This window comes from Pseudophryne corroboree, chromosome 6, assembly GCF_028390025.1.
Source record: "Pseudophryne corroboree isolate aPseCor3 chromosome 6, aPseCor3.hap2, whole genome shotgun sequence".
NCBI lineage: Eukaryota > Metazoa > Chordata > Amphibia > Anura > Myobatrachidae > Pseudophryne > Pseudophryne corroboree.
Genome location: NC_086449.1, coordinates 372,387,692 through 372,403,659, shown reverse-complemented (window position 1 = coordinate 372,403,659; position 15,968 = coordinate 372,387,692). Strand labels below are relative to the sequence as shown.

At 43.7% G+C, this 15,968-nt stretch overlaps 1 protein-coding gene across 1 annotated transcript in view; it reads right to left on the bottom strand.

Moving 5' to 3' along the window:
* KCP (kielin cysteine rich BMP regulator) overlaps positions 1-15,724 on the bottom strand; it is a 288,203-nt gene extending 272,479 nt beyond the window's left edge. The window contains exon 1 of the mRNA XM_063926699.1: positions 14,941-15,724. Within this exon, the coding sequence (XP_063782769.1) occupies positions 14,941-15,052 (112 nt within the window). The 5' untranslated portion in view covers positions 15,053-15,724. The remainder of the gene's footprint in view (positions 1-14,940) is intronic.
* Positions 15,725-15,968: the final 244 nt, after the last annotated feature.

Genomic DNA, 15,968 nt, shown 5'->3' with positions numbered 1-15,968 from the left:
GGGGGGGTTCGGTTTCCGAGGAACCGAACCCGCTCATCACTAATATAAACATAGCTGCGTCAGTAAACAGCACTGAAATAAGTATCAGGGTGGCAGAAAGCTAAAGGATTTGGTGCCATCAAAGGGAGTATTGAAAAGATGATAGGTTAAGTAAGAGACGTAAAAGCACATGAGGGTCCCTGCTCGTGAGAGCTTACAATCAGATGTACGTTTAATTAAACCTTATTTAGAAAGTACAAAAAGGCCTTTACAGTGTAGAGTATGTAGTGAAAAGTGAAAAATAGAAACGTTTATGACATGAGTTGGTCCTATAGTGGCACTGGTTAGATTTAGATGTAATTGGAAGACAATTACAAAAGCACCACTAGAGGTGTTGACACCTTTATGACGTATGTGTGCACTTTTGAGTAACTAATACGTCTCCCGACAGGAGGGGGTGAAGGTGCATACCAGAACAGTAACTAGACATTTTGGTGCCCTATGCCAGCAAGAGAATTGGTACCCCCCTCCCCCCATATATGAAGTAGGGATAGGGTGTTTTTTTGTGTGGGAAGGGCGTGGCCACAGAATAGTACCAATTTAGATTACACCACACATTAGTGTCCATTATTCAAATTGCACCACACAGTAGTACCCATTAAACACATTACACCACACAGTAGTACCCATTATACACAGTACACCACACAGTAGTATCCTTTATACACATTATGCCACACAGTAGAGCCCCTTATATCCATTACTCCACAGTAAAGCCCCTCCTCCTCCCCCTTTAACTTGCTTAGCTGAACATTTTGGTTCCAGGAGGTAGAACTATCACACGCTTCCACTTGAATTAAGTTATGGGAATAATTATTGACATACTGTGACCTCTACATCACATGAGTTGCAGGTACTTCATTTGTTCACCCCACGCTGGATTGGGTAGAATGCAATTATCAATATTATATTTTGCCCATTGTGACTCTGCTTGCTTCAAAAACTAGTGATGAAATTTATTAGGGCAAACAAGAAACCCCTGTATCCAATCTCATATCCCCTGCTGCTGCTGCTGTCCTGTGCATATCTAATCTCCTCTACTACTACTATACACCAGATCAGCTCAGAGTGTGCTTCCCCCTAATGCTTCAGGGTTTTGGTGGACATGGAGACTGCTGTTTTAGATGGTCATTCTATTTATTCCCTCTTTGGCTAACATCACACCATAGACCCCCAGGTGGCCCGCTCGCACACTCTACTCCGTCACACATGTAACAAAATGGCCAATTTATCAATTTCATTATTCCCTATTATCCAACTTTGCTCTGGCACCAGGACCCTCTCAGACATACATGTAGCATCAGCTAAAACAGGATCTGCAGTGATAAGAGAAGTAGCTTGTCAGTCATCACACATGGTATCAGCTCAGCACTCTCATTCCCTCCCCTGTGACAGCCCAACCCTCTCCTCCACTATGGAATCGCTGCCAGAGCGTAATGAAGCCCATCCACAGTGTCATCATGCTCCCATTCCACCTGCATTGATAGCAATATGAGGCCCCCCTTAATCAGGCTCTGCCTGCAGCACTCACTCACAGCACAGAGAGTGTGACCCCAGCAGCAGGTGCAGGGACATGTACCCAGGGAAACAGCGCTGCATGCATACAGGGACGGGTGTCTGTTAACGGGTGAAGTCTGTGCTCACCGGGACAGCTTCTGCTCCAGTTTCTGGGCCTGCTTGGACAGCCAGTGCTTGCGCCGTGCATAGGACACTGGTCTCCCAGTCCTTGCGGACACTGCAGGAGCCGTAGGTGGGAGCGAATACTGAAGGCAGGCAACAGCGCACTGCGGCTGTAATGTATATTAGCAGTGGTGTGCCCGGCAGAGAAGAAGCTACACCCAGGGCCGGCAACAGAAATCTTGGGGCCCGGTACAGTTATATCTCTGGGGCCCCCTCACATTATATATACTGTATATATTAAAGTGCAATGGGATTTGCTGCACTACATAAGAAACTTAATAAATAAATAAATACATTTATTTATTTATCTATACACATATATAAAATATAAATATGTATATCTCTCCTTCCTTCCCCACACACCCCATAGTCTGTCTCTCCCCAATGACTCCATGCTGCATTCCCATCTCCCACACCTCATCCCAAAGTCCTGCATCCCCTCACTAAGCCACTTTTTTCCCTGGGGAGTGACTCACCTGCGCTGCACTCCCCAGTATCCAGATCCGAACACCGCACAGCAGGTACCATGCAGCCCTCACACCCCACCAGAAGAGACAGGCGCAGGGTACAGGAATCCTGGTCAACAGAGCTGATGCATGCCCCGTAACTGCCTACAACAGAGCTGGACCCAGAAGAGTGGCTGCGCAGTCATTGTGTATGAGAGGCTCCTGTCATTCTGAGGCTGCGCCCACACCGCTTACAACATACTGCCCTATTTGGACAAGATGGCTCACATCCCTACCAGGCACTAACTGGCATATCCTTGGGGTCCCTCTGACCCTCGGGGCCCGGTACAGGTGTCCCCTTTGACCCCCCCTGTCGTCGGCCCTGGCTACACGGCTACTGTTATACATTGTCGTAGGCGGCAGACACTTGGCAGCAGCACATAAACTGGCAATCACTAGGGCAGACAGCTGGTTCCGCTTACATACCATTTGCACTATGTTCTGCACACCGTCAGCACCACCCTAGTTTCGGCCCTGGTGCATAATGATGTTTGCTGGATGGACTAGACCAGACTAAACCAGACCCACTCATGTAAATCCTGTGCATCAATTGCAAATGACCATCTTTATGATTGTACTGTGAAAAGATTCTGGAATTTCCAAATGATAGATGCCGCATAAGAGAAATACTAAAGTTGTAGAAGGGAATCAGTTATGAGGGAGGGGTGTGTGGTATGAATAGTTAACATTCAAAAGGTTGACATTCAGAATGTCAACACCAGAATATCAATAGGTTTGGAAAGTTAAAATGTCAACATGGGCTTTAGGTCAACAAGCAATATGTGAGTGGTTAAAAATGTTGGCATGTTCTTGTCGACGCCAGAATGTCGACATGTTTTTTTTTTGTGTTTTTTTTGCTTGCTTTGGCCTAAACCTAAAAATCAGCAAAAAAAGCATATGTTGTCAATCTGGTGTTGACATGTTACATGTCAACATTATAAATTTCAACATTTTAACCATGTTCACCCTATTGTATGTCAACACCTATAGTCCATGTCGGACTATGGAACTTTGCTGGATTTGTCTCCCATGAACTTGGCTATTTTCGGAGTGGCATCAATGCGAGTGCACGGAAGTGCCCTGTCTTTTTGAATAGTCATGGGAGTGTTGTGGGTGTGTACAGTATCTAATGCTCAATGCATACAGAGAATGGAAGTTTTGCCTGCTAGAGCTCTAGCACTTAGCAATGGGGCTGGGGCAAGTTATGATACTAATGATCAGGCTGGCGGCACCTGGTGTATAATCAGGAGCTGATTGGCTGGTACTGTATCTCTCTCCCAAGCTTAGTAGATATACCTTCTTTATCTCTCTCCACTTTATCTTTTTCCAAGGCTAAGAATATAGACCCCTTAGTCAAGATTCTGTGGCTGCCCACATCTACAGCCACTTTGTGTGCTACTCAGAACCAGCACCAGAGGTTGCTCTGACAAAGATTTTGCCAAGGTGGAAGTGCACTGATAGCTATTGCAGTATAATTTTTAAAAATAGCTGTGAAAAGACACAAGCTCAGAAAAGTGTACCTTTAAGCATTGAAAAAAAATGAGGACTCCGGTCTATATAGTTACAGTATTTACCCTAATGCAGGATATACAGTAGCTAATATCTTCTCCATTAGACTCTTTATAAATAGCTGTTTCCACATGATGCTTCAGTAAGGGGGGTTGATAATTAGGTCCCCAATAGACTTAATAGCAGCAAATCACACTCAGGATGGGATGTACTAAAAGGAAAATGCAGCCAAAACCCAGATTCCGGGGCTTGGGTGCTCTGGGTAACGCCAGCTTTTGCTGGCATTACCCAATACAAGTTAATGGGTTGCTTTCCACATTTTTCCCTGAGAGGGATCTAAACAGATCCCAGTGCCAGGGCCGGATTATGGGAGGGGCGACAGGGGCGATCGTCCCGGGGCCCCCACACATCACAGGCCCCCACACACTGGCATAACTACCATATGTGCCATCACCAATCTTCTTTGGACTGGTGCGGAGAGGCCCCCGGGAGCGCATATTTTCCTGCTGAGTATTGGCGCAGACAAATGCTGTCAAACTCTGTATGTGCTGCTAGATGGGGGTGTTGTGCCTCCCGCTGCTTCCACTGCTCTGTAGAGGCGGGGAGGAGGACGCTCCGGCTTTCAATTCACGCTGACTGGTGCGGGTGTAGGGGTACCGGCTGCTGCTGCTCTGTGGATGGAGGGTTATGGTGACTGTGCGGGGGAAAGTGGGGGCACCAGGATAGAGGGTGTGTTGGACGCTGCAGCAGTATACTGTATGGATGGTGGGATTTGGTGGGTTATTGACGTGCTACAGTATGTACTAGCATTCCGCATGCTGGGGGGAGGAGGGAGTCTAGGAGGTGTCTGTTACATGCTCCTCATGCTATGCTGTGCACTCCTCCTAGCCCTCCTTAGATATATGTATTTTTATATATATATATATATATATATATATATATATATATATTGTGTACAAAAAAGTGCAGATAGCGCTACAACCTAAATATTCTATAACCAGATATCCCCATATGGGAGATTTTGAATTACAAGTGAAACAATAAATAATTTAAAAAACAAATAATCTAAGAAACACTCCCAAATCAAATGGTGTCGCAACCAGATTTAAAAAAAAGTCCAATTCCCAGGGGAACTTTGTTTTAAAAATTGTTCTAGTGGTAAATCAGTTGCGCCTTCAGTGTTTGTGAATAATTCATTACAAATCCTTAGATGACAGTTAAAATGTGCGTACCAGACATACGTAGAACAGTCGCCTTATATGAAGTGTCTTTGCATCGGGATGTCCCTTACTCGTACTGACTCTCCGGTTCAATTCGTCCAGGTGTTGGTGTGGAGTTTGTACGTATATGCAAGACAATGTATCAGTAAACTGCTCTTAGAAAGTGACAAAGTGCTGCTTTGTGCAAAATTTTGCAATAAAAGTGAATATGTGCAGAAAAGTGCTAAAGTGCTTGTTCAAAAATAAATATGGATGAAATAAGGTATATATGTTGCTGACAGTGTGCTAGTCCCCTTTTTTCTTAGGTAATGTGCTTAGATACCATTTATTAAGGGTGCAACACCGTATATCTCAGTGATTCAGAGGAGATCAAAAAATAAATGTTTATACAAAGCACTTACATATAGAATTGCACTAAATTGAATGATGCTGCCGTCATTCCGTCATCAGACTTATGTGCCTTAAAAAAGTCCCATACGGGACGGAAAAGCCTCTGATAGTGTAGTATTATTTAAAAAAACATTTTAATAATACAAAAAATGACAGAAAAACATATAGATGGACTCGTACAATTTAAAAATACATATGAGCTTATCTGTTAATTCCTCAGATAGGAGCGGAGTGCTGGTAGGTGACCAACGCGTTTCGTCCCTTAGTTCATCTTAACCCGAGGAAGTCCCAGAGGCCTATAAATTGGGGCTTTGTTATAAGGCATGATTTATGTATAATAACTAAGAATGTAGTCAGTGACAGATTTAAATTCAGTTCAATTCATTGTTAAATCATTTATGACTGGCCATAGACATGCTTTATTATCAGTAGATTCATCATCAGGATGTAAGTGTGCATCTAATTTATTTTCATTTTTATTCATTTTTATTAGTTCAATGTTATCTTACACTGTTTTTCTTTGCCTGTGCGCCTCTCCCCTTGTCCCCGGAAACAGGTCTGATGCTTCTTCAGTTCCGGGTGTGTTCGTTTACCCGGACTGTTTTAAGCACGACCTGTTGGTTGCCACGGGTAACGCGTTAGAAGTGACGCGCGGCCCGAGGGTGATTCTTCACACCAGGACACAGTTACGGAGACTTATGTCTCCGTGCAGGATGGACAGGTCCCGGCTCCATCGTTTGGTCACTGACGATGTGTAGCGGTTAATACCCTCCCCTGCACGTCACTTCCGGTTCACGGCATGCCGTGCTGCTTGGATGTAACGCAGCTGATGTCCACGTGTGACGGGGAACAGGTGAGACAGCTTACAGGTAAGTATTTCACACACTATTTAATGCACTCATGGGCTAAGCTTTTCAGGCACACGTCACTTTGGAACCAGACACTGCGGATGGCAGTGTACAGCACCATGTCACTTTATCTATTCCCATGATGAAGATAGTCGAAACAGCTGTCGGAATGATAAGTACTCATTGATCTATTCATGCTGCTACCATCATGTGTGCTATATGCTTGTTGCCTTTTTAAATGATTTTTCTGGACAAGTAAAACTTCTTCTTTTGCATCTAAGCTGTGTGCTGGTATTTCTGGGTACAATCACCTGTGTGGTTATTCTTGGATTTTTTCTATATGATTACACCAACCGTGCACCAGCGTTTTCTAAATGATAAGTGAGAAGCGGCTGCTTTTGTGGATTTATTTATATATATATATATATATATATATATATATATATATATATATATAGTCCAGCTAGCCTCATACAGTATGTCTATACTTTAACCTCCTATGTATATACACACACGCACATATATATTTATACACTTTGTCCTCCTAGTATACAGTGTAGATAGATAGATAGATAGATAGATAGATAGATAGATAGATAGATAGATAGATAGATAGATAGATAGATAGATAGATAGACAGATAGATAGTGAAAACAGGCCTCCCAGGAACGGCACTCTGGACACTATAAATAATCCACAACAACTCAAATGATGAAGTCAAAGTTTCAGGGATCTATATTTTACCACTTTCGTCAGGATAGCCAGTCAGAAAGGGGTAAAATACAGTATGTATAGACCCCTGAAACATTGACTTCATCATTTGAGTTGTGGATTATTTATGGTGTCCAGAGTGCCCTTCTGGGAGTCCCGTTTTCACTATATATGAAGAGGAGTTGAGGCATCGGACCAGGTTGTTATTAGATTATGGAGTGCCGGATCTTTAGGAGAGAACATATATATATGTATATATTATATACGTGTGTGGTGTGAATATACTGTATGTTTTTTATGTTTTTACACGTGTGTTTGTATACGTGTGTGTTATGTCAGGGGCATAGCAGTACCGGTTGTTCAAAGGGGGGGGGGGGGGGGGTGCACAGGGGTGTTTGGCAGCAATTTTATTAGTTGGGGCCACCACAATTTCATTGCCCCTGTGCCCCCACATGCCTTAATCCGGCTCTGGATGCCGGCTGTCGGGATCCCGGCAGATGGAAATCTAACGCCGGAATCCTGGCACCCGTCAGAATGCGAACGCCGGAATCCTGACAGGGTCAGGAGACCGACGCCAGAATTTAGAATGCCAGCACCCCAACCATAAGTATGGGTTAGGCTGCGGTGAGGAAGGGGAGGGTTAAGCGCCACAGGGGGGAGGTTACATTTAGGCACTAAGGTGGGAGGGTTAGAGTTAGGCTGCAGACGAGAGGTGGGGGGGTTAGGTTTAGGCACCACCGGGGGAGGTTACGGTCAGGTACTAGCGAGGGTTAGGGGGGTAGGGGAGAGAAGGGAACCTCCCTCCTGTCAGGATTTCAACTATTGGGATGCTGGCGACAGTATTCTGACCACTGGCATCCCATCCACCGGCTACCCATCCACCTGCAAATAATACTGAACCCTCTATCTATCTATCTATCTATCTATCTATCTATCTATCTATCTATCTATCTATCTATCTATCTATCTATCTTATCTATCTATCTATCTATCCATACATACATACATACATCCATAAACACATAACACAGATATGTAATTTAGATTATACATACCTGAGCTAGAGCTGAGTATCCCTTATCCAAAATTCAAAATCCCACATTTTTGGGTCCCCTACTGAGATAATAACATATATTATATATTATGTGTATATATAGAAATATCATATAGATATATAAAATAATATATATGTATATGTGTCATTATCTCAGTAGGGGAACCAAAAATGTGTAATTTTGAATTTTGGATAAGGGATACTCACTGTACTAGAGAATAGTTCGATGTGGGCTGTGGGAAAGATGAGTTATCCAATATTCAAACAGAATGGACATTTGAATAGTGCGAGCGAGGAAAGGATTATTGGTAAAAATCTACCAAGTGACTAGAGTTCTCCTAAAAGGGGAACAAAGCGCTGCCTTAGTATACATTGTGTATAAAGATCTGCAGAGCCATAGTTCCATACACAGTTTGTAATGACAACAAGCTCTATTTATGGACAGGGCCTACATTCTTCAGACACATATAAACCACAAGTCTTCACATTCCTAATGCACAATATGCAACCTTCCTTTTACTTTAACATACACCAATAAGTGTGTGTGTTTCTTTCACATGAAGTGTACCAAGAAGGTGAAAGCAATGAGGAAAAGTTAAGGGCTAAAAAGATGCTGAATATATTTGTAAACTAATACTGTCATCATGCTAATTTCTTACAACATAATAACATAGTAACATAGTATCTAAGGTTGAAAAAAAGACAATTGTCCATCGAGTTCAACGTACAGTATTTGTGGTCTCCTATGCACGATTATTTTGTATAAAATTTTGACTGAAGTTGATGACTGCCGTTACATTTTACCCCTCTTTTTTATAATAACCATAGTGCGTGACTATGCCCCGTAACCCTGGATATCCTTATCCATTAGGAATTTATCTAACCCATTCTTAAAGGTGTTGACTGAGTCGGCCATTACAACTCCCTCAGGCAGGGAATTCCAAACACGTATCGTCCTTACCGTTAAAAAGCCTTTACGCCGTATTGTGCGGAATCTCCTCTCCTCTAACCTGAGCGAGTGTCCACGAGTTCTCTGTATTGATCTAACCAAAAACAGGTCCTGCGCAAGATCTGTATATTGGGGGTCATTCCGAGTTGTTCGCTCGTTGACGATTTTTGCAACGGAGCGATTAAGGAAAAATGCGCATGCGCATGGTTCGCAGTGCGCATGCGGTTAGTATTTTAACACAAAACTTAGTAGATTTACTCACGCCCGAACTAAGATTTTTCCTCGTTGAAGTGATCGTAGTGTGATTGACAGGAAGTGGGTGTTTCTGGGCGGAAACTGGCCGTTTTCTGGGAGTGTGCAGAAAAACGCAGGCGTGCCAGGGAATAACGCGGGAGTGTCTGGAGAAAAGGGGGAGTGGCTGGCCGGACGCTGGGCGTGTGTGTGACGTCAAACCAGGAACGAAACGGACTGAACTGATCGCTATTTGTGAGTAAGTCTCGAGCTACTCAGAAACTGCTGAGAAATTTCTTTTCGCTATTCTGCGAATCTTTCATTCGCAATTCTGCTAAGCTAAGATACACTCACAGAGGGCGGCGGCTTAGCGTGTGCAATGCTGCTAAAAGCAGCTAGCGAGCGAACAACTCGGAATCACCCCCATTGTCCCCTTATATATTTGTAAATGTTGATCATGCCCCCTCTTAATCTCCTCTTTTCCAGTGTAAACATGCCTAGTCTTGCAAGCCTTTCCTCGTATTCCAGCGTCTCCATACCCTTAATTAGTTTGGTCGCCCGCCTCTGAACCTTTTCTAGCTCCAGGATATCCTTTTTGTAGTAAGGTGCCCAGAATTGTACACAGTATTCAAGGTGTGGCCTCACAAGTGATTTATATAACGGGAGTATAATACTCTCGTCCCTAGCATCAATTCCCCGTTTTATGCATGCTAATATCTTATTAGCCTTCTTTGCTGCAGTCCTACTTTGGTTACTACTGCTTAGTTTGCTATCTATGAGGACACCTAAGTCCTTTTCCAGTACAGAATCCCCTAATTTTACCCCATTTAGTAGGTAGGTGTTATTTTTGTTCTTGTTACCACAGTGCATTACCTTACACTTGTCTGTATTGAAGCACATTCTCCATTTCGCTACCCAAGCTTCTAATTTAACTAAGTCATTCTGAAGCGACTCAGCATCCCCCTCCGCATTTATAACTTTACACAATTTGGTATCATCTGCAAAAATTGACACCATGCTCTCTAGACCTTCTGTTAGGTCGTTAATGAAAATAGCGGTCCTAATACTGAGCCTTGCGGCACACCACTTAGCACTTCAGTCCAAGTTGAAAAAGATCCATTAACCACAACGCGCTGCTCCCTATTATCTAACCAGTTTTTGACCCAAGTGCATATTCTGCTTCCTAGCCCTGTTTCTTGTAGCTTGTAGATAAGTCTCATGTGTGGTACAGTGTCGAATGCTTTGGCAAAATCTAAAAAGATTACATCCACCTCTTTACCCTTATCTAGGTTTGCGCTTACTGTTTCATAAAAGCCAAGTAAGTTGGTTTGACAGGATCTGTCCTTCATAAACCCATGTTGATTCCTTTTAATGACCTTATTGACTTCAAGGAACTTCTGAATACTATCTCTTAGAATAGCTTCCAATACTTTCCCCACTATAGATGTAAGACTAACTGGTCTATAATTACCTGGTTCAGCTTTACTTCCCTTTTTGAATATAGGCACTACTTCCGCTATACACCAGTCTTTGGGAACCATACCTACAATGTTACAAATAAATGATCAAACCAAGCTGCCAATAGTGGCTCTGGTACCGCTGCATGTTACGTCATGTCTGCACTAGCCTGATTGTTATTACAGGTTGAGTATCCCATATCCAAATATCCGAAATACGGAATATTCCGAAATACGGACATTTTGGAGTGAGAGTGAGATAGTGAAACTTTTGTTTTTTGATGGCTCAATGTACACAAACCTTGTTTAATACACAAAGTTATTAAAAATATTGTATTAAATGACCTTCAGGCTGTGTGTATAAGCTGTATAAGAAACATAAATGAATTGTGTGAATGTACACACACTTTGTTTAATGCACAAAGTTATAAAAAATATTGGCTAAAATGACATTCAGGCTGTGTGTATAAGGTGTATATGAAACATAAATGCATTCTGTGCTTAGACTTCGGTCCAATCGCCATGATATCTCATTATGGGATGCAATTATTCCAAAATACGGAAAAATCCGATATCCAAAATACCTCTGGTCCCAAGCATTTTGGATAAGGGATACTCAACCTGTATATTATTATATTCCTGTTTATTATATGAAAAAATATATATTTACTGTGATGAGGAATATAAGCAAAAACATCATTATAATAGTGGTCCATATATGAGTGTCTCCATCAAGTAGACATACTGTAGGTATGTGCCAGGACAATACTGCTGAGTTATAGTTTTCAGTGATTATAAAACTGCATGAAATTATGGTGTTTCTCTTTTATCATTTAAGTTGCTTCAGCAGAAACGACTGTAATTTACTAGGTTCACCAACAAGTCTCACTTGTACATCCCGCCACACATTGCAGTGACAACACATTGATACTAATCACATATGCACTAACAAATGCGATTAGTACAGCAAAGGACAGCTCTCACGATAAGAGCTGCCTTTTGCAATCAGCGCCACCACTGGACTTCCGGGCTTATGACCCGGGAGAACGTCTGCGCATGTGCAGAAAGGAAGTAGTGGCTGGAGGGGATGCTGGGATCGGATCCGTCTGACAGCGCAATGAGGAAAGAAGCCCACAGGCTTCTATAGGGTAATGCCAGCAAAAGCTGGCGTTAACCTCCGCACTGAAGCCCAGGGCTTATGCATATGGAAATGCAAAAGAAACTCAGAAAACAGGGGTTTTACTGCATTTTTCCTCTAGTATATCCCATATGTCTTTCTACTACCCCTTTTCCACTAGCTCAAAAAACACGGGTAAATGCACGGGGGCGAGCATTTACCTGTGTTCTTTGCAAGTGGAAAAGGGTCCCCCCGCAAAAACCCGGATCAAGTGACCCGTGAATCCTACCCGGCTATCTACCTGGGTAGGACACGGGAATGATCCGGGTAGGGTTGTAGTGTAAACGGGAGCCGTGTCGATGCGACATGGCTCCTGTTTACACTGTATGGAAGGGCGGCGCTGGGAGATCATATGATCTCCCAGCGCCGCCCCTGCCGCGTCACCAACCTGGCAATATGCCGGGTTGGTGACTGCTGATGGGAAAGGGGCTGAGCACGGGTCGCAGCCAGGCAGCTCCCGTGTCAGGCTCCCGTCTGCGACCCGTGCTCGTAGGTGGAAAAGGGGTATACCTTATAAGCATCCTATAATCAGGTTTGGAGCAGTATGCATCACAAACGTAGGAAACAGTAAGCCACAATGTGGAAATACAATCCTTGTTTTTATTGATGTAAATGTCCATCAGCTTGGTCACATAGGGGGTTATTCAGACATGATCGCTGGACTGCTAAAATTGTTGTGATGCGTTCAGATAGTCACCGCTCAAGGGGAGCGTATATTCGCCGTGCATGTGTGCGATCGTATGTGTACATCAAGCAGCTAAAAATCCCTCAGTTAGCAGACAGCTGTAAATCCGTTCGCAACTCACTCAGCATCGAATGATTTTTCCACTGTGTGCAGTCTGCGCAGCCCAGGACTTACTCCTACAGTGCGATGACAACAGGCTGATCGGGGCCGGAGCTGACGTCACATGTCCTCCCTGAATATGTTTGGGAACAACACCTACATTTTCCCTTACACTCCCAGAAAACGGTCAGTTACCACCCACAAAAGGCCTCTTCCTGTCAATCAGCATGCCAATGGCTATACGAATGAAATTTTTGCACCAGCCTGTCGCTGACCGGTGATGCCTGTTGTTTGCTGACACATGTGCGCATTGCGGTCCATACGCATGCACAGTCTATTGCTGATCGCCCGCTGTGAGAAAACGCACAGCAGCGATCAGATCTGAATCACCCTCATAGTTGGCAACCAAATGTAGAAAAATATGATAATTCACCAATCAGATTGTTTTACTATGAGACACAAAAAATATAAAGTAAAATATTTTCATAATAACGCCTGTTTTCAGTAATGACCCAACACAAATGTCAGATAAGTTTTGTAAAGGGTTTAAGGAAAAGTTGGAAGTAAATCAGGCGTCCATTATTCAAAAGAAGCATACAAAGGAAAAAAATGCAGTTTCCGTATTTCTGTCTGCGCCAGGTCATGATCATCAGTGTAGACTTGCACTTATCCTATACTTGGTGCATGTTAAAACTTTGTCTCTGTGAGAATGCGCCATTACATCCCAGTCCTGCTTCTTCAGGCATCAGTGCAGATGTGGTTGAAAGGTGTATTCCTCTGCATCACCTTTCTTGTGTGTGCCTGTTTTCTACACATGCGCACTGAAAATCTTGCATGATACGCACCAAAAATGGATGTATGTGTGACTCTGCATCAGCCCTATACAGTGTAAATTTAGGGATACAGCAACTCACTGGGGGTTAGTTAAAAACTTGCACAGTGCAATCATGGCCGTCATATCCAACATGACAATTATCTGTCATCTATTTAGTGAAAGGTAGACTGGAAAAGCAAGATTTTGATTGGCTACTATGGGTTAGTGCAATATGCAACTTACTGTAGCACCTACACTAACATATTCAATATATAACTTCCAGAACTGTGTGTATACTGTTAATTACAATTTTTTTTTCAGCCAGTGCAGTGCAAAAACTGTTCTTGGAGCATGGGTCTTCGGACCATCTACTAAAGAAGAGCCCCGTTTCTCCCCATCCCCACGGAGCCAAAGGGCTCAAAAGAGGGGAAAAGGAAATCTTTGGGTCCACCTTTGCTGAAGCTAAGAGAGACCCCTCGAATCTCCAACCCTCTGTGCCAAAAAGTCCTTTAGGGGCAAGGGTCTTCGGGCTTTTTTCCAACACAGGACTTATGTCGCCCCTTTCTACTCAGGTTTGGCTGAAGCTTCCCCCTGGGAAACGTATTCTTTGTCTCTCCCCAGAAAGAGAGAGCCTCAGGAGACTCAGGGAGAGGACGACCCATAAGAGTCTACACCAAAACCGCACAAAAATGTGACACTCACAAGACAAAAACATAACAAAAAAAGTGCAAAAGTGCAATAAATAAACAGATCTTAGTCTTTCGGATGGGAAAGTAAAGATTGAAGGCTAGGGCAAAGGAAAAATGGTGCCACCTGAAAAGAAGTGCACAGTGCAAAGTACGTTACCAGTACATAAGGTGCCTATTACCAATACATTTTCAGGCACCCTTGGCTTAGGCGGCATCAGGGGCACATAGCATCTCTGATTTCATGCAGCCAGCCTCTTGGTCAGCGAACCTGGTGACGGCTTATCGCCTACTGGGGGCACTTTTAAGCTCCACAGCATACAAAGGCCAAGATTTCTCAAGCCTTGGAGAGTGATAAATAGCACGGTGATAAAGCACCAGCCAACCAGCTCCTAACTGTCATTTTTCAAACACAGCCTGTAACATGTCAGTTAGGAGCTGATTGGCTGGGACTTTATCATCGTGTCATGTGTGCTATTTATCATGCTCCAAGGTTTGATAAATGGGGGCCAAAGGCATCCACACCTATGAAATGGGAACTGGGTCTCTCCTTAAGCAATTAGATGTGAATGGCCAAATGTACTCTGTAAAGTGCTGCAGAACATGTGTGCACTATATTTATAAATATAGATAATAATCTGATCTTCTGTGAATATATCAGCATTTGTGGTGCTGGGTTGTCAGCATAACCCTCCCCATACAGACCTCACCACACAACACTCCCCGCCAGCAGAAGGCACAACAACTATTTACATTTAGTTTACATTTTTATGTGAAGTTTGAGAGAATTCACTCTGCTATTATATGTATGCCAACATTGTACAATTACAACGAGAGTGAGCGTTCATGTAACATGGTAAGACAGGTTCTCGGTATTCTACTTACCATTGTCATCGTAGTACTGCAGAGGAAGCTCCAGATCGTGATGAGCTTGTTCTTGGGAGCAAACAGCCTTTAAGAGAATTGGCAGAAAAAGAGTCCATCCTGGTGACAGCATGGTGTAGACTAGAGCATCAGTTGAGCAACTCTCCAGCACATGCCAGGATCAGACTGCTGAGCGTTCTAATAGTAGGAGCGTTCCATTAACACTTACGGTTGTGCTAGTAAAGTGGCATAGGCTAAGACCTGAATGGTATCGTATCACTGCTCAAACAAATGAAGCAACATGAAAGGCACTCTGTTGCATTTCACAGCAGCGAGTACTTCCCTACTATCACCATCATATAAGCGGCCGCCAATGCCATGTACTGGTGCATGGGGGAAGAGAGAGCTCAGGGGACCTGCTGTGCAGAAGAAGCCAGTCTGCAGGACCGCTGCCTTGTCCTAGGGCACCTATAGCGCTGATGCTTCTACTCTGAGGACTTCTGCCCTGGTACAGGACGGAGCAACCTCACCTGGAAGTCTGTGCAGAGTAGGGGAAGGGTCCTGCCTCCGGCACGCTCTACTTACATGAGGCGGAACAGAGTCTTGTCCTTAGAGGTGACATACAATCATTCGTTTCTTATTAGTGCGGGGACACAGGACGGCACCGACAGAATGCCCTGCAAGTGTCAGTCTCAGACTCCTCCTGCTCATTAGGGGCCGAGCCAATACCTCCCTGTATGGTTAGGCTGAAGACCCTTTGTAATAAGTCAGGAAGACAGAGTATACTTTTAATAAACTTTTTTCCCTTCTGTGCCTCTTTCTACCCCTCCCTTTCTCTTTTTTCACTATCTTTCCCTCCCTCTCCTGCTCCCTTTCACTCCTCTGTTCCTTCCCCCGCTCCTCCCCCTCTTTCATCCCTCCTCTACTCTTTCTTACTATCCCACCCTGACCCTTCTCAGATCCTCTTAATCTTAGTTCCCCTCCTACTCATTATTTTTCTGTACCGCCCCCGTGCCCGCCTCCGAAATTCACACCAAATTCCTTTTCTC